The sequence below is a fragment of the Lagenorhynchus albirostris genome, chromosome 9 (genome assembly GCF_949774975.1).
Source record: "Lagenorhynchus albirostris chromosome 9, mLagAlb1.1, whole genome shotgun sequence".
NCBI lineage: Eukaryota > Metazoa > Chordata > Mammalia > Artiodactyla > Delphinidae > Lagenorhynchus > Lagenorhynchus albirostris.
The window spans coordinates 55,460,099-55,487,314 of record NC_083103.1 but is presented as its reverse complement, the minus strand read 5'-3'; the positions used below and the strand labels follow the sequence as shown (position 1 = coordinate 55,487,314).

Here is a 27,216-nt window from a genome sequence, read left to right as displayed (position 1 = left end):
TTTTCCTTTTATGGATTATGGTTTTGGTGTCTAGTCGAAGAACTCTTCGCCTAGCCCTAGATCCTAAAGATTTCCTCCAATTTTTTCTGAATGTTTTATAGCTTTACATTTAAGTCCATGATTCATTTGGAGTTCATTTTTGTATAAGGTGTGAGGCTTAGATTGATGTTCATTTCCCCCCCCATGGATGCCCAGTTGCTTCAGCACCATTTGTTGAAAAGGCCATCTTTCCTCCACTAAATTGCTTTTTCACCTTGGTCAGAAATCAGTTGAGCATATTTGGGTAGGTCTATTTCTGGGTTTCCTGTTTTATTCCATTGTTCCTATGTGTATGTCCCTTTGCCAGTATCACGTGGTCTTGATTTCTGTAGCTATACAATAATTATTGAAATCTAGTGGACTTGTTTCCCCACTTTTATCTTCTTTTTCAAAGTTGTTTTAGCTATTGTACTTTCTTTGCCTTTCCATATATGTTTTAGAATAATTTTGTCTACATTCGTAAAGACCCTTGCTGGGATTTTTTATTTATTTATTTTTTTTGTGGTACGCGGGCCTCTCTCTGTTGTGGCCTCTCCCGTTGCGGAGCACAGGCTCCGGACACGCAGGCTCAGCGGCCATGGCTCACAGGCCTAGCCGCTCCGCGGCATGTGGGATCTTCCCAGACCGGGGCACGAACCCGTGTCCCCTGCATCGGCAGGTGGACTCTCAACCACTGTGCCACCAGGGAAGCCTGCCTTGCTGGGATTTTGATAGATAGAAATTGTGTTAAATCTGAACATCAATTTGGAGAAATGTACTATGTTGTGTCTTCCAATCCATGAACATGGTGTGCCTTTCCATTTAGGTTTTTTAAAATTTCTTTTATCAACATTATATAGTTTTCAGCATACATGTCCTGAACAGGTTTTGTTAGATTCACACTTCTTTCATTTTTAAAAAAATGATTATAAATGGCATTGTGTTTTTATTTTCTATGCCCATGTGTTTATTTGCTAGTATACATGAGCAAATCAATTTTTGCATGTTCATCTTGTCAGGCATACCTTGGAGATATTGCAAGTTTAATTCCAGACCACTACAGTAAAGCAAATACTGCAATAAAGCGAGTCATATGAACTTTTTGGTTTCCTGGTGTATATAAAGGTTATGTTTACACCATACTGTAGTCTATTGGTGTGCAATAGCATTATGTCTAAAAAACTATGTAATACCTTAATTTAAAAATATTGCTAAAAAATGCTAACCATCATCTGAGCCTTCATCAGATCACTGATCACAGATCACCATAACAAATATAATCATAATGAAAGAGTTTGAAATAGTGCAAGAATTACCAAAACGTGACACAGAGACACAAAGTGAGCAAATGCTGTTGGAAAAATGGTGCCAATAGATTTGCTTGACAGAGGGTTGCCATAAACCTTCAATTTGTATAATATGCAATGTCCACAAAGCATAATATAGCAACATGCAATACAGTGAGGTACTCCTGTATTTTGTGACCTTGCCAGACTCACTTATTTGTCCCAGGAGTTTTTTCCTAAATTCCTTGGGATTTTCTATGTGGACAATCATGTCATCCAAATAGGGACAATTTTTTTCTTCCTTTTCAATCTGTATGCCTTTTTAAAAATTGAGATACAGTTAATGTACAGTATTATATAAGATACAGGTGTACAACATAATGCTTCACAATTTTTAAAGGTTATGCTCCATTTATAGTTATTATAAAATATTGGCTATACTCACTGTGTTGTACAGTATATCCTTGTAGCTTATTTACTTTATATGTAATAGCTTATACCTCTTAATCCCTGCCTCCTATCTTGCCCCTACCCCCTTCCCTCTCCCAACTGGTTACCACTAGTTTGTTCTCTATATCTGTGAGTCTGTTTCCTTTTTGTTATATTCACTAGTTTGTTTGATTTTAGATTCCACACATAAGTGATACCGTGCAGTATTTGTCTTTCTCCGACTTATTTCACTTAGCATAATGCCCTCTACATCCATCAATCTCTATGCCTTTTATATCCATTTCTTGCTTTATTTCCCTGACTAGAACTTCAGCACTATGTTGAATAAGTGGTGAGAGCAGGCATCCCTGCCTTGTTCCTGATCTCAGGGGGAAAGCATTCAGCCTTTCAATATAAAGTGTAATGTTGGTGTTGGTCTTCTGTTGATGCGCTTTATCAGATTGAGGAAGTTCCCCCTCTCTTCCTATTGTTTTGAGTTTTTATCATGAATGGGTGTTGAAATGTGTCATATGTTTTTTTGCATTGATTGATAGGACCATGTGGTTTTTCTCCTTTAGCTTATTACTGTAGTTGATTACATTGATTGATTTTTTTTAATATTGAATCAATTTCACATCTTTGGAATAAACTCCACTTGGTCATGTTATATAATTCTTTTTATATCTTGCTGAATTCTGTTTGTATTTTACATTTAAGTCCGTGATCCATTTTGAGTTAATTTTTGTAGGAGATTTTGTACAGATGTAAGAACAGTCCTGAAGAAGCTTTCCCCTTAAGAACATATTCAGGACTCAAGTTCCTGTATTCTCCTTGCATTACGTGTCAGTACTCCAGCAGTAATTTTTCATTTCTATATCATGGGGTACTTTCAAGCTGAAGTGCCCAGACTCCTTTATAAATATTTATTACAGGGTCCTGCACTCATCAAAATGAAGGGAACAAGATGCTGAAAAACTCACGTCATAGAGAATCCACAGCATACCTTTATCTTATTCTCTTTTCTGTAATCCTCTTTTTTGTCCTCCTTTCCTACTTTCTACTGTGAAAACTCACTTAACTTTTTAAATTGCATTTATTAGTTTGAATAAATGAATACACTGATTGAATGGAAAAAAAAATCAACAGGTCGTTACTGAGTTCCCATATAGGCTAAGTACTCTGCCGAGTAACTGTTGGCCACACAGGACCCGAACATCAAGATGCTCGGAGCTTAAAGGGGAGGAAGACATATGAGCAATTGAAATGTCAAAGATGAGTGAAGAAATGCCACAGAAAGCACGGGTTATTAAGGGAACAAGAGACAGGAGCACCAGCTCTATGGGAAGTTAGTAAAGGCCTTCCAGGAGAAGTGATATTTAACCTGACACTAAGAAAATATAGGAATTTTCCGGATAGATGAGGTGAGGTGAAAGGCATTCTAGGAAGAAACGTCAGCTTGTACGCAGACATGACGTCGTGCAATTATGTGGCACATTTGGAGAATAATAAGTAACCTGTTATGCACCTGTAATTTCTGTAAGACCAGGAATTCATGCTGTATCCTCAGCATCTGGGATGATGCCTGTAGCATAGTAAGCACTAAATAAATATTTGTTGGATGGATGGATGGATGGCAGGAAGGAAACATAAATGAGACCAGGGAGATAAGAGAGGTTCAGTGAGAAAGAGCCTTGCTTAGTAAATGCCTACCATGAAGACTGAAAGAGGAATAGGAGGAGATTTTATTCATCGTCTGCTTGGGAAGAAACAACAGATACTAAAATATCTGTAATATGTTGTGAAAAAGAAAAATGATATGATGTGAAAAGTACATTAAAAGTGTTATGATGGTTCAGAGGAAATAGGGGTCCATTTCAGCTGAGGGGATCAGAGAAGTTGTCTTTGGAGCTAGACTCTTTGGAGTTGCTTATACTTAGTTCTGAATTGTATGGTTCCCCCAAAAACACATACGTGAAGTTGGAGCAGAGAGTGTTGTGGCAGAAGAGCGATGTGAATTTGGAACTAGGCTAGATGGCTTTGCCTGCGCTGTCATACATTTATCAGCATTTTGTAGGCAGCCATTTATCAGCCTGCACCACTTCTTGCGAGCGGAACCTGACAGGCTCCGATGTTATCTGTAGCAAACACCTTTTTCTTGTTTATGAGAGTGTCTGCGTGTGTGTTTATGCTCGCACCTGCACACCAGTGATTTGAAGGCAGCTCCTTCTACAGAGACAAGCACTCAAGGGGGATATGTCAACTGAAACACAAGCTTCAATACCTTTTAAAAATGCACCTTGCTACCCACACACTTTCATTATATGCCTGCACACACACACACAGATGCACACAGAGTTCTGTAAGTAGTGGCCTGGGCAAGATTTTAGGTGACTATAGTAGATGGTACTTACATTTATTTCCTCAGCTCTATCCTATACCTTAATCTTCACTTCCACCATGGCTCATCAGGTACCAGTTATATCCCCATGACCTTCTAGATTCTGTAAGGAGTTCATGTAAGAAAATGATTCATTAATTAGTCCAATACATACTTATTGATAACCACCTTTGTGCCAGGCACTGTTCTGAACACTGAGGATGCAGCATGGGATAAAAAGAACCAATCCCTGCCCTCTCGGAGTTTACATCCTGGGAGGTGGGTAGAATCAACAAAAATGTGCTGTTTTAGGTGGCATAAGTGCTAGTGAGATCAGTATAGCAGAGTAAGCGGGAGAGTGTGAGGGTTGGGTGGTCAGGAAAACAGTCTGTCCAGTAATGTGACACTTGAATAGTGACTTGAAGGAAAAAATAAGCAATGGGACTGTCTGGGGCAGGAGTATTCCAGGCAGGGGGAACAACCAGAGCAAAGACCCCGAGGCAGGATTGTGTGGCCAGTGTGGCAAGAGCAGAACGGGCAAGGTGGAGAGTGGCAGGAGGTAAGGAGAGCTGTGGGATGAGGGACTTTCATACTAGGCCCACTGGCCATTGTGAGGACTTTGGCTTTTACTCTGAGTGAGACAGAAAGCCAGTGGAGACTTGGTGCAGAGAAGTGGCATGCTCTGATTTGCATCAGCACCCGTGTTGAGAATAGATTGCAGGATGAAAGCATAGAAGCAGGAAGACAACCAAATGGTGGATTCAATCAAGTGAGTTAACAGTGGAGGTGTGGAGAAGTGACCAGGTCGTAGATGTATTTTGAACTCTTTGGACCGACAGGATCTGCTGTTGGGTTAGATGTGGAATGGGAAAGAAAGGAGTTGATGATGACATCAAGATTTTTGGTCCGAGCAACTGGAAGGCTGGAGCTGCTTGTAACTGAGATGGGAAAGATTGCAGGAAGAACAGGCTTGGAGGATGTCAAGAGCTCAGTTTTGAGCACCTTAAGTTTGAGATGCCTATTAGTGAGGAGTTGAATGTAAGACTCTAGAGTTCAGTAGACTGGTCTGGGCTGGAGATATAAATTTAGGAATTGCAGCAGTTAGATGGCTTGCAAAGCTGTAAAGTGGAATAAAATAACCTAGGAAGTGGGTATAGAAAGAGAAGAGTCTGAGAACCCAGCACTGGGGCATTCTAACATTTAGAGATCAGGGAGATGAGAAGGAACTAGCACTGAGTGAGCACTGAAGCCAAGTGAAGAAGGTGCTTCAAAGAGAATGGAATAATAAACTGTTAATCAGATGTTGCTGAGAGATCAAGTGAAATGCAGATGTTGCAGTCTTTAAGACCTCTGTTGAGTTATTTTAGTGGGGGGTGGGGGGAGCCGGGGGAAGCCTGATTAGACTGCTTCCAAGAAAAGAATGGGAGGAGAGGAAACAATGATTAGTACTATAGAAAACTCTTTGAGGTTTTACTGTACAGAGGAGCAGAAAACTGGGCCATTGCTGGAAGGGAATGTGGGATCAAGTCAAGCTTCTCGTTTTTTTTCTTGGTTGGGAGACGTTGGGGCCCTGATGGGAATGATCCTAGGAGGGAGGGAAAATGCAGTGATTCCAGAGATACAGTGATGTCCACTTGTAGGTGAGAGGGGATGCTCAAGTGGAAGAAGGTTGGCCTTAGACTGGGTGAACTGTCCATGCTCCCTAGTAACAAACTACTTTGCTACAAATGCAGACAGATTGGTAAATTTGGTGATGGAACATGTGTAGATTCTCTTTTGCTTGCTTGTATTTTCTCATACCAAAGAGTAGAGGTGTTGGAGGTTTAAAGAGAGGGAAGTTCGGGACTTCCCTGGTGGCACAGCAGTTAAGGATCCGCCTGCCAATGCAGGGGACATGGGTTTGAGCCCTGGTCCGGGAGGATCCCACATGCCGTGGAACAACTAAGCCCGTGCCCGACAACTACTGAGCCTGCGCTCTAGAGCCCACGAGCCACAACTACTGAGCCCGCGCGCCTAGAGCCTGTGCTCCACAACAAGAGAAGCCACCTCAATGAGAAGCCCGCACACTGCAACGAAGAGTAGCCCTTGCTCGCCGCAACTAGAGAAAGCCCGCGTGCGACAACGAGGACCCAATGCAACCAAAAAAATAAATAAATAAATAAAATTTTAAAATAAAATTAAAAAATAGAAGTTCAAAGACTGTTGCCAAAGAGCAAGAGAAAATCATGGACCAGGTAAATGTAATAGGACTGTCAGGCAGCATAAGAGCTCACTTGAATTTAAAGTGAGAGCAGCCAACGTAGTTGTGTGATTTTCTCCAACTACATACAGCTGAATGGGAACAGGAAGAGTAGGATGAGCATTAGACTTAGCCAGGGGTTGTGGTTTCCCAGATAAAGGAGAGAAACGGAGAAAAAAAGCAAGGGAATGATGATAATGATGGATCACAGGAGCAAGTTAGGTAGGGAAGGAAGTGAGGACAGGGATAGAAGGTGAGAGTGCAAGGTGGCAGGATTAACGGAGTGAAGGTCCCAGTAGGATGTAACGAATTGTGACGACAGTCTGATCCTTGGCATTTGCAGTGCTTTAGGGTTGTACACATAGTGCTTTGTGTGTGTTTGCATAGTATAAACCCTATAAGGTAGGTAGGACAGGCAGTGGTGATGTTGACTCTCATTCTGTAGATGAAGCAGGATCCAAAGAAGTAAATAACTTTATCTAAAAATCACACATTAAGTCAGTGGTAAAGCAGAGACTCAACCCAAGGCGCTGTTTTATATGTGATGTCATTTTACTACTTTGTGTGGTGTCTGCTCACAGATCACTCAGTCTCATTGAAGAGATGGAATGTAGAAGACAACATAAGGGAATATGTAATCTAGTGTTAAATTCTATAGTATGACAGGATGTAAGGAGTTTATTCATTCAGTAATGTATATTGAGTACTTAGTGCGTGCAGGGCTCTATTATAAGTACTAGGGATATAGCAGTGAATGAGATGGGGAAATCCTGAAGTTATGTGCTTCAGAGAAGTTTTAGAAGGGTTTCTATGTGATTTTTCCAAGGTATCTTGATTTGGTAAAAAGCAGTGTACTGAAAGTTAGGAAACTTGTTTCTCTGCTACTTGCTGTGTATGACATAGTTGCTTCAACTCACCATGTCTTATTGGGGGACCCCATCCATAAACTGAGATGTTACTGTTTTGCAAGTCCCACCCTGACTAAAAGGTGCGTCTGAGTCTGTATTCTAGCTTAATGGAATAATTGCTCTAAAGTGTTTTAGTCCTCATCAGATTTCCTGACCTAAAAAGTGGGAATGCCACATCTCATCTCATAGTGGTAAGACCTTGTTTCCATAGTGAAATGCTGCACTAACACGCATTCTAGTCATCCTTCATTTTTGAAACTCTGGGGAAATAAGAAACGGAGATAGAGGCCGTGCTTAGCCTGCAGGTGCAACAGTCCCCACCCTTAACCTGGTGACATCTGAGGACCTGTGAAAAGCTTTGAAGTAACTAATGACTTTCCACCCTCTTCTTACTCCTTCCTGTTCAGGCCTGGAAGAAACGCTGGTTTATCCTGCGGAGTGGGCGGATGAGCGGTGACCCAGATGTTCTGGAATACTACAAGAATGATCACTCCAAGAAGCCCCTGCGCATCATCAACCTGAACTTCTGCGAGCAGGTGGATGCAGGCCTGACCTTCAACAAGAAGGAGCTGCAGGATAGTTTTGTGTTCGACATCAAGACCAGCGAGCGCACCTTTTACCTGGTGGCCGAGACGGAGGAGGACATGAATAAGTGGGTCCAGAGCATCTGCCAGATCTGTGGCTTCAATCAGGCTGAGGAGAGCACAGGTATGGGAACAAACACGGATCTTTCTCAGAAGGGGCCAGGCACTTCCTGGGAGGGGCTGGGCAGCTGGGGCTAGGATGATGGCCCTCATATTCCTTGAACCAGGAGAACAACCTGTAGCTAAAGGCTTTCCTCTGTGGCAGAGGAGTAGTAGGCAAAGGGTAAGAGTGTGAAGGGGTAGCCAAACATAGAGGGCCTCCTAGCACTAACTATGCTCAAGTGGGAAACAGATATGTTGGGGTTATGATGAAGCTCGAGGTACTTGATGGTGTTTCTTCAGGTACCTCCATGCCACCACATTTCGCAGGTCTGCACCTTTCTCCCCTTCCCTCAGCTCTCTAGCTCTTTGTGCCCTGTTAACTGTCAGCCATCCCATGGGCAACTCACACCTGTATCCCTTCTCTGATGCGTCTCTGTCCGTTCCTGCCATCTATTTCAGACCATCCTGCACAGTTATCTTTGCCACTTGTTTTTGGCAGGGGGAGGTTTGGGATCCCTTGTGATTATTATTGATGTATAATCCAGTGTTCATCATATTTACTTGGGAAGGGACAGTCAAGAGGGGGAAATTCTGATTTGTGTTGGGTTTTGTTAACCTTCAAAAAAAAAAGGTAGCTCAACTTTTCAAAATAAAAGTTTTAAATTGCAGAAACGCTCTTTGACATTTGTTGGGGCTCATCCTCAACTCTGGGATGATTGAGGAGTAGGGTTTTTTTGAGGCAGATGGAGACCCTAAATTAGTAGTTTCCTGAGCCTGGTTACATATCAGAAGTAGAAGAACATTTCTTAAATGCTGATGCCAAGGACCCGTATCAAATCAGTTAACCAAGAACCTCAGGGGTGGGACCTAGGCATTAGTGTCTTTTGAAAACTTCATTCTAAGTAGCAAGGGTCTGAGGCTCAGCATCCGTTTTCTGTACATAAATGAAGGCCTCATACAGCCTCTGATTCATATACCTGTTTTCTAAATTTTTTACAGCCCTTTAAAACAAAAACCATTCCTAGCTCATCAGCAACATCGTCCTCATCTGGGAATCTGTTAGAAATGCAAATTCTTGGGCCCCACTCCAGACTTACTGAATCAGAAGCTCTGGGCGTGGAGCCCAGCAATCTGTGTTTTGATCAGCCTGCCAGGTGATCTGATGCACAGTTAAGTTTGAGAACCGCTGGTTTAGATTCTTGCTGCTCAGAGTGGGGTTTGTGGACCAGCAGCGTCAACCTCTCCTGGGAACTTGTTAGAAATGCAGAAGACTTCCACCCAGACTTACAGAATCAGAATCTGCATATCTTTAAAACTTCTTATTCTGAAATAATGTTACAATTACAGAAGAGTTGCAAAAATTGTACAGCAAGTTCCCATATGTCTTTCATTCAGCTTTCCCTGATGTTAACATCTTGCTTAACCAGGTATAGTGGTCAAAACTGAGCAGTTAACATTGATTGGTACAGTACTATTCACTGCAGTGTATTGGGATTTCACCTGTTTTTCACCAGTGTCTTTATTCTGTTCAGGATTCAATCCAGGATAGCACATTAGATTTGGTGGTTCTGTCTCCAGGGCTCCTCCAATCTGTGATGACAGTTCCTCAGTCTGTCTTGTCTTGTTTGACCTTGACACTTTTAAAGAGTACTGGTTAGGGGGCTTCCCTGGTGGTGCAGGGGTTGAGAGTCCGCCTGCCGATGCAGGGGACACGGGTTCGTGCCCTGGTCCGGGAGGATCCCACATGCCACAGAGTGGCTGGGCCCGTGAGCCATGGCCACTGAGCCTGCATGTCCGGAGCCTGTGCTCCGTAGCGGGAGAGGCCGCAACAGTGAGAGGCCTGCGTACTGCAAAAAAAAAAAAAAAAAAAAGTACTGGTTAGGTATTTTGTAGAATGTCCCTCCATTTGGTGTTTTCTCATGATTAGATTGAAGTTTTGGGGAGACTTCCACAGAGGTGATGTGCCTTTTTCTGCACATTGTATCAGGGGGCACATGGTGTCAATACGTCTTATTACTGGTCATGTTAACCTTGATCACTTGATTAAGGTAGTATCTGCCAAGTTCCTCCACTGTAAAACTACTATCTTTGCTTTTGTAATTAATAAATAGTTTGGAGGAAATACTTTAATCATGTGCAAATATCCAATTCTCCTTAAACTTTTGTGCACTAATTTTAGCATTTATCAGTGGATCGTGCTTACAACCATTATTACTGTGGTATTCTAGTGAATTTTTCTATTTCCCTCAGAATCCACATTTTATTAAGATCCCTAGGTGATTTGTATGCATGTTAAAGTTTGAGAAGCTCTGGTCTGGATTATTTGTCCACAAACCTGGTGCCTCATCAGAATCACCCTAAAAACTTTTATCTAACTTACAGGTACTAATTCAGTAGATCTGGCTTAGGGCTGAGGAATCAATAGTGTTAAGAGATTCCTCCTATAGAATGGGAGGAATTATTTCCAAATCATATCTGATGAGGGTCTAGTATCTAGAATATAAGAAGAATTCTTACAACTCAATAACAACAAGAAAAAGACAAATGACCTCATTTAAAATTGGGCAAAGGATCTGAATAGACATTTCTCCAGAGAAGATGTACAAATGACCAGTAAGCCCATGGAAAGATGTTGAACATCATTAATCATTAGGAAGATGCAAAGCAATACCACTAGCACTTCACACCCACTAGGATGGCTGCAATCAATATATGGACAATGATAACTGTTGGCAAGAATGTGGAGAAACATACATTGCCCATACATTCCACCTCATACATTGCTGGTGGGAAAGTAAAATGGTACAGCTACTGGAGAACACAGTGTGTCAGTTTCTTAAAACCTTAAACCTATGATCCAGCAATTCCACTCCTAGGCATATACTCAAGAGAAATGAAAATATGTTCACACAAAAATTTATAGACGAATGTTCATAGAAACGCTATTCATAATAACCAAAATGTGGGCACAACCCAAACGTCCATTAATGAATAAACAAGATGTACGTGTGGCGGAGTGCATGTGTAGTGAGCACTTTTAAGATCTGCTCTCTTAGCAACTTTCAAGTCTACATTTGTTACAGTATTGTTAACTACAGTCACCATGCTATATATTACATCCCTAGGATTTATTCATTTTATAACTGGAAGTTTGTGCCCTTTGATCCTTACGCATTTCCCCTGCCCCACCCTTGCCCCTGAAAACCACCAATCTATTCTCTGTTTCTATGAGTCTGGTTAGTTTAGATTCTGCATGTAAGTGAGACTATACAGTTTTTGTCCTTCTCTGTCTGACTTATTTCACTTAGTGTAATGGCCTGAAGGTTCATCCATGTTGTCACAAATGGCAGGATTACCTTCATTTTATGGCTGAATTATATATAATATATATATATATATACACACACACACACACACACTATATACATGTGTGTGTGTGTGTGTCTATAGAATGTGTGTGTGTGTGTATATATATATATATATATATATATATATATAATGTGATTTTTTAAATATATAGTCACATTTTCTTTATCCATTCATTCTTCAGTGGACCTTTAGGTTGTTTCCATGTCATGCCTACTGTAAGTAATGCTGAAATGAACATGAGGGAGCAGATGTCTCTTCCAGATAGTATATTCAATTCCTTCAGTGATATATCCAGAAGTGGCATTGCTGGGTCATATGGTAGTTCTATTTTTAACTTTTTGAATAAATTCCATACTGTTTTGCATAGTGGCTGTACCGATTTATATTCCTACCTACAGTGCACAAGGGTTCCCTTTTCTCCACATCTTTGCTCACACTTACCTCATATCTTTTTGACAATAGCCATTTAACAGGTGTGAAGTGATATCTCATTGTGGTTTTGATTTGATTTACATTCCCCTGATGATTAGTGATGTTGAGCACCTTTTCAGGTAGCTGTTTGCCATTTGAATATCTTCTTTGGAAAAAGGTCTGTTCAGGTTCTTTGCCCATTTTTTAATCAGGTTATTTGAGTTTTTGCTATTGAGTTATATGAGTTCCTTATATATTTTTGATATTAATCCCTTATCAGACATGAAGTTTGCAAATATTTTCTCCCATTCCTTAGGTTGCCTTTTCATTTTATTGATTGTTTCTTTTGCTGTGCAGAAGCTTTTTAGTTTAATGTAGTCCCACTTATTTACTTTTGCCTTTCTTGCTTGTGCTTTTGGTGTTATATCCAAAAAATCGTTGCCAAGACCAGTGTCAAAGAACTTTTCCTTTATGTTTTCTTTTAGGATTTTTATGGTTTCAGGTCTTACATCTTTTATGCATTTCAAGTTAATTTTTATGCATTGTGTAAGATAGGGTTTTTTTGTTTGTTTTGTTTTATTTATTTTGGGCTGCATTGGGTCTTTGTTGTTGCATGCGGGCTTTCTCTAGTTGCGGTGAGAGGGGGCTACTCTTTGTTGCGGTGCACAGGCTTCTCATTGTGGTGGCTTCTCTTGTTGTGGAACATGGGCTCTAGGCTCACAGGCTTCAGTAGTTGTGGCATGCAGGCTCAGTAGTTGTGGCTTGCAGGCTCTAGAGCGCAGGCTCAGTAGTTGCGGCATGCAGGCTTAGTAGCTCCACAGCATGTGGAATCTTCCTGGCCAGGGCTCGAGCCCATGTTCCCTGCATCAGCAGGCAGATTTTTAACCACTGCACCACCAGGGAAGTCCTAAGATAGGGTTTTTGTTTGTTTGTTTGTTTGTTATTTTAACATCTTTATTAGAGTATAATTGCTTTATGATGGTGTGTTAGTTTCTGCTTTATAACAAAGTGAAGCAGCTATACGTATACATATATCCCCATATCCCCTCCCTCTTGCGTCTCCCTCCCACCCTCCCTATCCCACCCCTCTAGGTGGTCACAAAGCACCGAGCTGATCTCCCTGTGCTATGTGGCTGCTTCCCACTAGCTATCTATTTTGGTAGTATATATAAGTCCATGCCACTCTCTCACTTTGTCCCAGCTTACCTTTCCCCCTCCCTGTGTCCTCAAGTCCATTCTCTACATCTGCGTCTTTATTCCTGTCCTGCCCCTAGGTTCTTCATAACCTTTTTTTTTCTTTAGATTCCATATGTATGTGTTAGCATACGGTATTTGCTTTTCTCTTTCTGACTTACTTCACTCTGTATGACAGACTCTAGGTCCATCCACCTCACTACAAATAACTCAATTTTGTTTCTTTTTATGGCCGAGTAATATTCCATTGTATATATGTGCCACATCTTCTTTATCCATTCATCTGTTGATGGACACTTAGGTTGCTTCCATGTCCTGGCTATTGTAAATAGAGCTGCAGTGAACGTTGTGGTACATGACTCTTTTTGAATTATGGTCTTCTCAGGGTATATGCCCAGTAATGGGATTGCTGAGTTGTATGGTAGTTCTTTTTTTAGTTTTAAAGAACCTCCATACTGTTCTCCATAGTGGTTGTACGAAGATAGGGTTTTAATTCCATTCTTTTGCATGTGAATATCCAGTTTTCCCAACATCACTTTTTAAATTTATTTATTTAGGCTCCACTGGGTCATAGTTGTGGCATGCGGGATCTTTTAGTTGCAGCATGTGGACTTCTCAGTTGCAGCATGGGGGCTCTTAGTTGCGGCATGCATGCAGGATCTAGTTCCCCAACCAGGGATTGAACTCAGGCCCCCTGCACTGGGAGTGTGGAGTCCTACCCACTGGAACATCAGGGAAGTCCCCCAACACAGTTTATTGAAAAGACTTTTCTCCTTTGAGTATTTTTGGCTCCCTTGTCAAATAATGACCATATATTGGGGCTCTCTATTCTGTTCCTTTGGTCTATGTGTCTGTTTTTCTGCCAGTACCATACTGTTTTGATTACTATAGCTTTGTAATATACTTTGACATCAGGGAGTGTGATGCTTCCAACTTTGTTCTTCTTTCTCCAGATTGCTTTGGCTATTTGGCATCTTTTGTGGTTTCATATGAATTTTAGGATTTTTTTTTCTATTTCTGTAAAAATGCCATTGGAATCTTGATAGGAATTGCACTGAATGTATAGATGGTTTTGAATAGTATGGACATTTTAACAATGTAAATTCTTCAAATCCATGAACACAAGATATCTTTCCACTTATTTGTGTTGAAGTTCTTAATTTTTGATCATGGAGCCCTACATTTTCAGTTTGTACTGAGCTCTGCAAATTATGTAGCTGATTGTGCCTGGGCTAGATGTCCTGCCCTAGGAATTATGTGATCTTCCTTGAGGAAGGATTATGAGCCCCCATTTTACTCTTAAGTTCTTTGGTATAATTTTTGCTTCCTGTGTGGACTTTTTTGTTTTCCCCCCCAAATCTTTGTTATTTTAGGCTTTATGGATTTTGTTTTTGTTTTTCATTTTATTTTATTCCTGATAAAGAAATAAAATACTCATGCAAAAAAAAAGAACAAAATAAGAAAGGAATGTTTAAAAAGTGGGAGAAAGAACCCATAGACCCCCTAGTCTCAAAGCTTTCATAAATGTGAGAAATAAGTCCAAGGAATACGTCAGCTTTTTAGGAAATAGGTATAATGGGGTGGAGGAGGAACCAGAAAGCAAATTGCTTTTAAGAACTATTCCCTTGTGGGATTAGAGGTGTCCCTACCGAGAAAAACATATCCTTGAGATGTAGCAAAAATTACTCTTGGTGCAAATATCTTTTTTAAAAATCACATATTTAAAAAATAGTTATTTTCTGAATCCCTACTTTTACTATATAGAATTTAAGTATAATTCAAATTCAAATATGTAGAACTACATCATCTGGGCTTGCTTTCTTTGGTGGGAATATTTATTCATTCATACATTGTTCATTTACTCATTCATTCATCAAATCTTCATGGAGCACTCATTCTGTGAGAGTCCCTGTCATAATCACTGAGGCTACAGACGATAAAGATGAACCATAGAGTTCCAGCCCTCAGACATCATAGTCTAGTGGAGGGGACAGACATAACCAGACAGTCACAGGGAAATTCTGTAACAGAGGCATCACCAAGGATGGAAGCACCAGCCCATGCACCACCGTCTCAGTGAGGGAAGAAAAGGAGGGGAAGTATTAAGGGGGTGACAAATAATCAAGTCTGTATTTTTCAACAGCTTTGTCTATTAAACAGTATATTCCCTTTAACTTTTAACTTCTTTTTTAAGGGATTATTTTATTAGATGTCTAGTAGTTTAATTACCAGAGCAAGGGTATTATTTGTCTCTGATAGAGGTTTAGGATTTTTTGTGAGATCTTTCTGATGAAGACAAATGGCCTTTTCTGCCCTCTCATAGGAGAATCTGGTATGTAAAAAGATTCAGCCACATAATAGGTTATGTTGTAATTTAGAAGCTGTCTTGAAAGTATATATATTATATCTATAAAACCCTCAGGTAAGGAATGAGAGATTAATCACCCAAGTCAGTGTTTCTTTTCACTGAGAATCAGGATCTGAGGGAAAGCAGGAAGGAAGTTAACATTTGACTACCTACTTTTGCTTAAGTACTTTATTTCATTTAATCACTTTTATCAACTGCTTCTGTTTTTTTCAAATAAAGAAACTGAGTGTTTCTTCCCTGCCTAGCACTCCAGGACTAAAACTCTTCTCTGAACCCAGCCTTGGCTGGGTTCAGATGGGCTATCCAACTCTCATCTGCCTGAGATTCTTCCTAAATACAACTGCTGCTCTCCTTTTTCCGAGGCTTGTTGAGAACCTTCCAATCACCTGGGTGTTAGCGTCAGCACCTGCCTTATGTGAGGAGCATCCTGTACTGATATCTCACCTTCAGTGGCCACAAAAGGAAATTATAGGAGCTGTGTATTGAGCATCTACTCTATGTAAAATAAGGACTTTACATAAATTCTCACTAAAAATTCATAGTAATCCTTTGAGGTAGCAGCAATTTTGACTCAAGGTCACAGCTAGAAAATGGTGGAGCCAGGATTCTAGTCTAACCCAGGTCTGTTCTAGTCTAACCCAGGTCTGACTGTGCATTATAATATGCTGTCTCTTTGTCCTGGACCTCCTGGAATATGAAAATCTGCCAGAACCAAGCCCCGATAGTTTTGCCCCTGTGGACACCATGTATTAGATTGGAAGCACTCCTTGACCCCTTCCACCAGAGTCCTACCGCTGGCTCAGTTTTCCCTCCTCACCAACCCGTATTGCTGAAATCCTTGGGCTCGACTATTCCGAGAATTTAGTAACTTCTAGAGCTTTCATCCAGCCATTAGGCTGTATTGGTGAGTCTGTAGGCTGGGGACGAGGAAGCCTGAACTCACATCACAACTCTGGGGTGATGTGAACAAGTCACTTGATTGAGGTCTTAGTTTCCTTTCTTCAAATAGAGAGAAAATCCTCTTTTCACTCAGTAGTTCTGCTTCTCTATGGGTTCATCAACGCAGACCTTAGACCACTGGCAGCCCCTCAAGTTTCATATTTCCCAAAGGAATATTCACACTGTATTCTATGTAGAGGTATTCCTGGAGCTGTGCAGTCCATCCCCCTGCTTGCTGTTGGTCCTGTAGAAATTTCTTCCCATGGGGGGCTTCCTTCAAGGAGATACTCCTTCTTTCCTTTCTTTTTTTAAAAGAGTTGTGATGGGACCCGTAAAAAAAAACTTGTGTTTTTCACTTTTAGCTGGAAGCGGTTCTATAGCAGATGGAGTCTTTTTTTAATCCTTCTTGCCACCCCCGGCTTCTTCTTTCTGCTGCCACTCTCCAATTCCTCACGTATTCCAGCCAAAAATGCCTAGGATAAAACCTGTCTAGGATCAAGACCAGACCAGGAGTGACACTGAGTTTGAATATCGACACAAGGGTGGAAGAAACAGCCTCCTGATAGAGAACTCTTTCCAAAAGGAAACCGGGCACGATGCTCAGAAAGGAAAAGCAATTCTAAGAATGAATATCAAGATTTCATATCACATACATGGAGTTTGCTTGTTGTTTGTTTGGGGGTGGGGGTGGGGGTGTGTACATGTACGCACAGGCAACAGTAAGAACCCCGCCTTCCTCTGGGAATCAAAACAGCCTTCAGTCCCCCACGTCAGGGGGCAGAAAGCTGCTCTGAGCTGTGTTTACAAGCAGGCGGGTCCAAGTCCTCACACTTGTGGCCCTGTCGTGGGCAGCTGTCCCTGACCAGATGTACCACACATAAAAAGAAGCAGCTCCCAGCACAGAGTGTGGATGAATGATTCATGGGCTCAGGAGTCATCCACTGTTAGGAAAGCCCTCACCCCTTTGAATCCTCTAAGCTGAGGGCTTCTCCTTCCCACTCATCCCCTCCCTCCTCCCTCTATTCCGTAGCTGGTCCAGGACCTGCACAGCCCCTTACTCTAACGTGCACTCCGAAAGGCACCCTAGCTGCTGCTGTTTATTTGCTCTAGGATGTTGAATAAGTAACTCTATCTCTTTGAGGTGTTATCATCTGTAAAATGGAGATTATGCTCCCTTGCAGAGGGGTTGGGAGGAAGCTGGGAAAATGTATAGGCGCAGTGTGAACAGTAGCTGCTTGTTTCGCTGCTTTCCATGTCATACTTTTGGTGAAAATGATGATTTTTATATCTGGAGGTCAAGATGAACAGGATATGATTTAAGTATCTGGTGTTTTTAGAGAACTTTACAGTCTACACAACACTTACGCAGTCTCCTTTGCATATAAAGAAACAAAATAAGCTAGGCAAGGCTGCTAGCGCTATTCCTAGTGCACAAATAAGGAAGCTAAAGTTGAAAGGCACTGACATTGCCAGAAAGCAGTGTTGCTGGATCTAGCATCCAAGGCTTTTAACTCCGCCCTAGGGCTGTATGCTCTAACTCCTTCTCACTTCTCCGAACCCCTTTTCACAGACCTGTTTATTGTGGCTGCTTGTAAATCACAAAATAGCCAGCAAAGAGGAGAAGCAAGAAGTTGGTCACTGAGAACTAAACATTTGGAAAGTAAAGTGCTGTCTGTACATTAACGTTAATCTCGGACGGCTAAATCAGCAAGATAACATGATCCATCTCAGAGTAGCCAACAAACTACTGTGAACTACAGCTCAGGGAGTTTAGGTCACCAGAGCCCCGTTTGCAACTCTTGAAGATTTTGAAATTAAGGCCAGAGCCTCCTCCATATCCTGTCTATTATTGTAGCTTTTTTCCTTCTTGAACTCCCTGGCAGGAATTTCACAGTAGTTGCATGACTAACTCTATAGAAAGATGACCTCCCAGAGTTCCAACCGACTGTTCTTTATCTGTTCCCCACCATTTCTCTACTAAAATTGTGGGTGAGACTGCCCCCTACTTTAAATATTTTGTGAATATTTACACTTCTAGTAATCTGTGAATTTCCCCAGTAACTCAACAGCAGAATTATTTTAAGTCCTGGTTCCCTTCCAGGATGAAACTATACCCACAGGTATGCGTTTGGGGACATCTTCAGCCCCCAGTGGAGGAATGTTATCAGGGTCTTCAAACAGCTCCTTCCTCTCCAGAGAGAATGATTGGTGCCTTAGAGGTCAGGACCCCTTATTCCAGCTGGACTTCTCACAGCAGGGAGGGCCGTAGTGGAGACAGGCAGTCCACTCAGGTACCTTCTGGTGACCTTGGTCCCTTCCCCCACTACCCTGACGCAGTGAGTGGGAGTGCCGGGGAGAAGCTGGGAGTGGAGGACAGTGGGGACGAGAGAGGCCTTTCTAGGAGACCTGACCCTTTCTCTCTTCTCATTCCTGGGAGGAACTTTTCCTCCCTTGTTCCCTCCCCTACCTTTTGTTTTCTGGGTTTTTTTTTTTTAACTGGGGTGAGATCTCTCACTCCTCTGGGAGACCCTTGTTGGAAGCTTAGAGAAAATGTGGGAGGTGATAGGCAGCTTCTCCCCAGGCTTACACAGGTCCCTGGAGGAAAGAAGAACAGAGTGGAGACTGATCCGGGCCCCAGCCCAGAGGCGGAGGCTGCTCTCTGAATCACCCACCCTTTTTTTCCAGAGACAGTGGGGAAAATAAACATCCAGACCAGTTTCCAGCCAGATCTGAAATCCTCATGCCTTAAAAACAAAAAATTGGTATTCTAAATAACCCTGAAATATCAGACCTTCCTCCTCAGTCTTTCGTTTATTTGTTGTTTTTTTGTCTACAGCTGGGTCTCGTCACCCTGAGAGTAGGCTTTGAGTTGGGACATGAACTCTGTAGAATCCCCACAGACACTTTTGCCTTGTCCTGGGACAGGCTTCAGCCCTGACCTGCAGCAAAGTCCAGACCCTCTGGAGGAGGAGAGGGCGACAGCGAGAAACCTGACCCTCTTCTTTTCGTTCTAAGCCTTGATCCTCCTTCCTCCTTTCCCTTGTATACCAGACGCTCCCCCACACCGTCCCAGCCAGCCAGCGTAAAGTCTATTGTACCTGCCAAACCCACAGACTGTTAGAAATGAGAGTGTCTCCTCCCAGCTCCTCAACACCAGAAGCTTTGATTGGTTCCCCAGACGTCCCACGAGATGCTCCCCCTTTTTTTGTTCTTTGAGTATTTCTAATTATCTCTCGTGAAGGAGGGTAATAAATTATTGTTGAACTGGTCCCAGACCAGATTCCAAAGCCCAATGTAACGCTAGTTTTTGGCTAAAGGTAGAATCAGGACTTTGAATTTTGTGGTAAGGTCGCTTTGGACCTCTGAAGCTCTTGATTATGATTAAACATCCAGTTATGTACAGTTCTGCATAGGATTCTGAACTCGGCAAAGGCCTTTGGACTCTACCTTCAAGTTGAGGCCCACCCTGCACGCCAGCATGGAGTCAGGGCTCTGGGATTCTTCACCCTTTTTGCTCAGTTCTGACCCTCATCTTGTGTGCAACATAAGGTCAGCCCTGGAACTTTGCCTACTTTTTCCTATTCTTGAGTCATTTCCCTGTTAACCTGACTGTCCTATCAAATTCCACCTGGGACTAGACCCCATCCTGCTTTGATTTAGTCCCTCTCAGAGACCCCAGTCCTACCAAAATCCTTAAGCCAGTGGCTGGAGCCCCACCGTCCAGTGGCTGACTTCCGGGTGGCCAGTGGTCTGTCTGCCTGAATTTCTGAAGAAACTCCACTTCTGCTTTCCCTCAACAGCTTCCTCCTCCTTTCGGACTCAGCTGCCCCCATTTCTGGGTGATGCCCAGTTTCCGTTTCTGTGTTCACTCATTCAGCACACTGAGTACCTGTTTTTGCCAGGTCCTGTTCTAGGGTCACATGCCAGAGAAGAGCGTAAGCCACGCACCCACTCTCAGTGACCTCAGGAGCTCTGTCAGGTCCTCCCGTTGGAACCCTTCTCAGTGACTGCCTGCCTCCTCTGTGTATAGTTCCGGGTCCTGGGGCCCTCAGTTTTCACCAAGTTTTGCTGCTTTTAACTGAACTGTGCCTGGCTCTATGCCAAGATATAGCTAACAGATTAAAAAAAAATTGAGGTTAACCTCAAGTGTGAAAAGAAAAGAAAAGTTTTTTTCAATTTCTGAATTTAATTTCAATATCAAGCCCCTATCTGGCTAGTGATAGAAATGAAAGTTCTAATCAACTTAGGTTAAAACTGATCAATACAGGATTTTCTCAGTTACTTCAGGTTTCTCTTCTTTCTTCTCTTTCTTCTCTTTTCTCTTTTTCCTCACATAAATGGAAATAAATACACCAGATATTTATTTTTTCCACCTCTTTATTGAAGTATAATTGACAAAACTGTATATATTTAAAGTGGACCTCATGATGATTTGATATATGCAAACATTGTAAAATGATGGCCACCATCAGGTTAATTAACACATCCACCACCTCATAGTTCAGGTTTCTCTTGTTTTCTCCAAGTTCCCAGAAGCTTAGGGAACTGGAAGTAGTTCACTGAGGCTAGAGCTCAAAGTTTGGGAATGAGGGGAGATATGTCAGAGACCTGAGGATGAGAACATGACCCTTCTATCTTTCTGTCACCACATTAGTAGAGACACATAGTGGCTGCCCAATGATGATTCAAATGAATGATTTAGTTATAGTGTTTGTTTATAACTTTGTAAATAGTTATAGTTACATAAAATGACAGTTTAAAAAATTACAACTTATTTCTAAACGTTGTTTTGAGAAATTCACTGTTGAGGAGGGGGAAAAAAAGAAGCTTCAAAAACATTCTAACCTTATTAACAGGACATAGAGTCTAAAATTCCATATATTGAAATAGTGGTATACAATGAAAAAGAACAATTTTTAAAAAGCAAAGAAAAATTGAAAATGGATGATGTTCTAACTAGTCTGAAGAGGTAGGATATGAACTTTATTTTACATATCTATCATTTATTTATTGTTTGCTTTTATTCCCCACCGCCTCACTTCTTGTGTGGATGAGGTCAGTGAACGAATTCTTCATGGCTGGTGAATCATAACAGCCAAAACACCCAGCCAAGACAGAGAAGGCAGTAGATTTCATAAACTGAGAAAATTCTAGAATATGAGATCTTGAAGGGCCCTTAGAGAGTATTTTGTTCCAAACTCCTCAGATGACAGTGTCTGGAGGTCAAGAGAGGGGAGCTGAGTTGCTCAAGAGCATACAGCTAACTGGCAAGGCTAGAATTGAAACCCAGGTTGCATCTTATACTTGTATGATGCGTGTGTGTGTGTGTGTGCCTGTGTGCGTGTATATATATATATACACACACACACGCACACAGGCACACACACACACACACCGGTTCAGGAGGTCAATCTAGTACAAAGAGCAAAGAGCATAGGTCTTGGAATCATAAATACATGAATCCACAACACTGATGAGTTCAGTCTTAACATGGTCTTAGGCAAGTCAGTTTACTTTACTGAGCCTCAATTTCTGCATCAGTAAAATAGAAACAAGACTTTCTTCACAATATTATTATGAAGATTATATAAGAATCCACTTAAAGCATGGCGTTTGGTACATGATAAGCACACATTAAATATCTGTCCGGTGTATGGCTAATAAATTGTTGCAGCCTTCTCTGTGATCTGCATGACAGCCCTTTGAGTGTGTATACCGTGCTATTCTTATCTCCCCAAAACTGAAACATCCTAAATAACACGATCTCTATTTTCCCTGAACTTGGAAACATTCTTACTGTGTGTGATTAATATGTTTATCAAATAAGCCTTGCTGACTTTCCTGATTTGAGATGCATTATACTTAAGTTATTGAGGTGCTCAAAAAACAAAGGTGTTTCTTTAAATATACTACTACTCACAGTAAGAGGTAATGTTTATGTAGAGCTTACCATGTAGAGGCAGTGTTCAAAACATTTCACAGATCTTAACTTATATAATCTTATGAGGTAGATACCTATCATTATTCCCATTTAACAGATGAAAAAGCTGAGGCACAGAGAGGTTCAGTAACTTTCCCTAGTTCTTACAACTACTAAGTAAAGGACCTGGGATTCAAACCCAGACAGTATGGCTGCAGAATCCATGTTCATAACTATTAACCCATACCCTGAAATTCTAGATATAGTTCCTTGCCTCACACTGTCACGATACCTGTTTAGGGTCTTCAGCATGTGCGTGAAGACCTGAGAAAGACTCACTGCTGTCTCTGCTCTCTTGTGATGACCTTCTCTGGCTTTGCCAAGAAGGTTTCCCAAGCCTGTCAACACAAGTCGATCATATTATTCTCTTGAACCTTTTGATTCTGTATGCTGACTAGAAACTAGCATGTTGTTTGTGCCCAAGGTGTGCTGAAATGAAAGTGAATATGATTTCTTATAATAATATTCATGGGCTCTCCACACGGGCTTTTCCTGTGATTCTTCTTCTTGATTATTCCAAAACATAGGTTTGGGATTCACTGGTCTTGGTTTCAGCCCGCTTCTGTCTCCTTAGTGAGCAGCTTAAGTTAGGTACTAAGATTTTTGAGAGAGGACATGATTGTACAAACCAGAAGGAGAACTTGTGGTCTGGGGGCTGGCAAACTTTCTCTTTAAAGGGCCAGATAGTCAATATTTTAGGCTTTACCACCTGAACGTTCTTTGTCACAAGTACTCAACTTTACATAGAAGCAACCGTAAAGAATATGCCCATGAATAGGGATAGAACTTTATTTATAAAATCAGGCAGTCGATGAGATATGACTTATGGTCCTTAGTTTGCCAGCTCCTGTTCTAGTATAATAATATGCCTTGGCAGGCCCACTCAGATACGTGTACATATGGTCTTAGTGTGCTGGCCGTCCTAGGGATGTTAAAAAACAACTCTCCCTTTTGGATCCCAGTGAAAAAAAACCTAGGGTTACTGAGGCATCAGGACACAAGGCTGGAAGATGAATAGGGAAGCTACAGGTATGAAGCCAGGAGATTGTTGTGACCCCAGGACCGGAGACAGTGGCTGAGAAAGAGCTGCCGACTGGAAGCTGAGTCCTGCCAGGCTCTCTGCCTGCAGTCCTCTACTCACCCGTCAAAGGCCAGTTGAATCCATCTGCATGCTCTGGTACCAGTCCTGCCTCTGATCAAACCCTGAAGGTCTGCAGATGCAGTTCACACACCAGGTTACCCCAGGGATGGAGTGCTAAGGGAGACGTTCCCTTTGTGGAGCACTGATATACAGACTCTATGGCATTCCTTGACTCTCCAGGACGACGCTGCAGGTAGCGATTCGTAAAAATTTTACAAATTAGGGCACAGATTCGGATACCATTCCTAGGTTCCACAGCAAAACACTCAGATTCGGGTTTCAGAATCCACGTTCCTTTCCCCTAACCACACTGTCTCTCCTACAGCCACAGTTCTGGGTCAGGTAATGCTGTGGATCTCATAATTCCCTAGGCAAGCTGGAGCTCTTAGAATCCCAGCCTCGCCATCCAGACTAGAGCAGTTTCAGGGATTGTTCTTGTGATTATTGCCACTGGTAATGATTCTTGATAAACTCCCATCATTGGAATATCTGACACTTGTGTTTCACGCTGGTAGCCACTTGTCCCTTAGTGAAAGTCACTGTGAAAGTAAGGGGAAGCTTACCTCTTACGAAGTTGGTTAGCTGAAAAATACAGTGATATAGTTTCGATATTTTTGTGGAAAGGTCACAAGGGTCAGATGCATCATTGACATGTGAGCTTATGGTGCCCACTAGATGGATTGATTCCCATGGGAATACTAATGAGTCCCCAAAGTTCCTTGGGGGAAGGGAGAAGTGCTGCCCCAAGTGTAAATTTGCTCTTCTCAACGGCAGTATAAGCTCATAGAGCAAGGACAAGATCCACTCTTTTTGACAGGCCTGAAGCGCTTAGCAGAGTGCCCACGGTCAGTACTCATGGCCCTAAGTTAACAACAAGAGTGCTTATTCCAATTATGGATTGACTCTTCGAGGGGGACACGCAGTCAACCGAAGCCCCTCTCAAAGGAGCAGGAGTAAGGTCTGTCACAACTGAGGTGTGCTGTCCGTGTGGCAGGTGAGATGAGAACAGAGCTGACCTGTCCGACGTGAACCGGACAATGCATGCGTGGCTAAATATAGACCAGCTGTCCAAAACCAGAAACACACACAACTCAGACAGCCTTGCTAAGTGGTAACAGTTCCTCCCACCCTGAACAGCAGCTTACGTTCAGATCCTGGAGCTCTTCACTCCTTCTTCTGACACAAAGAGGAAAGATTCTGACAAAACGTATTGCCCTGGTGTGTTTATTGAGCACCTTGTTCTAATCTGGACGTTTAGCAGACACACAGCGTTGTGCTGAACACCACCAGAGAAACAGATGGTCTAGGTCCTGACTTCTAACAGCTCATGATCTGTTTAGTATGAGAGATTTGTGAATGCCCAGCATAAAATAAAAAGCAAAATGAAGTACGATAAAAGGTTTAGAGGAAGGCATAATTAGTTTTCACCAGAGACCTTATAGAAAGCATGGCATTTGCCGTGGACCTTAGTTTCCCATCTCTGAAATGAGATGCCGCAGGGCAAAGGAAGGTTATGTAAGGACGTGTGACCAGAGACTGTGTGACATGCCTGCGAGCTGCAGCCACTCACTCTCTTTGCCCTGTGCCCCTTCACAGGATTGATTCCTGCTAAAGTAGACCAAGAGATCATATCCGTCAAGGTCAGGGTGCTGTGACTTGGCCCTTGGATCTCAGAGATGGTGTTTTTTCCCAGATCCTTCCTCAGGAGGGGAGTGGGGAGGCCTGGTCCCTGAAAGGTCTCACAGGGTCTCATGTTACTGCCTGTCTGCCTCCCCTTTTTTCTTCCTCTGTTTTATAGTTTTTATAAACACTAGAAGACTTATATTTTTGAACTTGGGGAATTATTTATACTAGTCTTTAGCAGTTGGATCCAGCAAATGTCTACTTACCATGCAAATATGAATAACATTATAAACTCACGACAAAATAGCAATCCCACTGGCCAGTGTCCTGGTGGTCAGATCTCCTGGCTTGATTACCCACCCCCCTTTATAGAGAATATATCTTCATTCACATTGATACATCTTTCTACTGGTACCGCAGAAGGACCCCTGGACTAAGAGATCTGAGTTTTCATTTCAGGGTTTACATCTGATCCACTGTGTGGCCTTGGACAAGTAGCCTCACCTTTCTGGACCACGGTTTCTCCAACTGTAAATGAGAGATTTGGGGGTGAGTAGGGAGGGCAGTGGTGAGAATGATTGGACCCTAGGTTCCCCTCCAGTTACCATATTATGTGAGGTATTGTCTAGAGTGAAGACATTTTGTGTCTGATCCTAAATGTATGCATAAGTTCTCTAGTAATGATGTGTGCTAGAGGATTTTGAGGATTATTCCTTTTTAAATAATTTTAGGCTTGTGATTGTGAGTTAAAATGACCTGGCTCTATTGATCCAATGTTGCACTCAGCCAATCTGTCAGCAGGTTTTTGTTTTAGAATTCTCCACCCATCTGATTCTTGCTTTTCAATTAGCTTTCTCCAGGGGACCACTCATCCCATAAAATCCAACACCATTAGTTTCAAAATTCTTTCATTAATCATCTTCTCCCCAGTGAGAACCCTCAGAATTTTACCACCTTTCTACTTCTAGGAATAAATGATATAATATAACAATTGTCAACTAACTACCACTTACTTAGTATTTAATAGTTACTATTTACCCGTATTTCACCTCATTGAATCCTCAAAAGAACCCTGTAAGGTGGGTGTTCTCTTTGGCATTTGACAGCATGGGAGAGGAGATGTAGGGAGAGATTAAAAGTTTCGCCCAAGGCCCTGTGGCAAATTAGTTTTAGAACCTGGACTCCCACGTTTCTGAACCACGTCAGGCTCTCTCTGTTGCTCTCTGTTCCTTTGGAGTCGGCTGTGGACAAATGATAAGGAGGGCCAGGAAGAGCATGGATGGTTTCCAATTTAGAATTTTGATGATACCAAGAAAGATTTTGGGAAGAATTTGTTCTTTCATTTGGCTTTCAGAACTTGCTTTGCCCTTGATTTTTCAGTTGACCCCAACCCTTCTACCTCTGCCCCAGAATGAAGAACCAGAGATTGTTAAAAACCAAGCCAGTGGATCTGAATCTAAATATGTAAATATAACTCATTAGGTCTTACATGGAGCAGCTCTCGTAAATTTCCCAAAGATGACTTTGACGTGTATCCCTGGTCTAATCCAAGTTCTCCCTTTTATAAATAAAGAAAACAGGGCCCAGAAAGGTGAAATGACGTACCAAAGGCCACGCAACCAGTTGGCAGCAGACCTGGACCTAGACCCTCATTCTGTTATTTGACTCTGCCTCCCATAAAGCTAATACCATTCACCTCATAGGGATTGTGTAGGAACTCTTTTCTCTACATGGGTGAAAATAATTGGCTTCGAAGACAATGAGATCTCTTTCAGATCTAGACTCTGCCACTTCCTAAATGTGTGACCCCAGAGCTCACTATTAACTTCTCTGAGCTTCAGTTTCTTCATTCCCCCCAAAAAACAAAACAAAAAACCAATGGAGGTAATAATAATATCTACCTCACGGGGTAGACCAGAGACACGTAGTAGGTGCTCAGTAAATGGCAGCTGTGATTATTGTAGACAGTATTGTCCCTGTCGTTCTTATTAATCCACGTATAACATCTATACAAGGTATAGTTGTGACTTGGAAAGAAATTCCATACCTCTTGGCCAATTTCAGGGTCTCAGCCAGTTCCATGTGTACTCTAGGAATAGGAGCAGTAAGAATGGTGGGGTGCTGTGCTAAATTCTTTGTATAAATGACCTCCAGTCCTTGCAGCAGCCCTGCAAAGTATGTATTCTCCCTATTGAACAAGTGAGGATCAAAGAGGTTTATGTAACCTGTCCAAGACCAGAGCCGGGAG

The 27,216-nt window shown here is 42.0% G+C and overlaps 1 protein-coding gene across 3 annotated transcripts in view; it reads left to right on the top strand.

Moving 5' to 3' along the window:
* The window catches only part of GAB2 (GRB2 associated binding protein 2), a 178,913-nt gene that overhangs the window by 114,675 nt on the left and 37,022 nt on the right, over positions 1 to 27,216 (top strand). For all 3 annotated transcript variants that reach the window (XM_060160125.1, XM_060160123.1, XM_060160124.1), the window contains exon 2: positions 7,665 to 7,965. In XM_060160125.1, the coding sequence (XP_060016108.1) occupies positions 7,665 to 7,965 (301 nt within the window). The remainder of the gene's footprint in view (positions 1 to 7,664; positions 7,966 to 27,216) is intronic.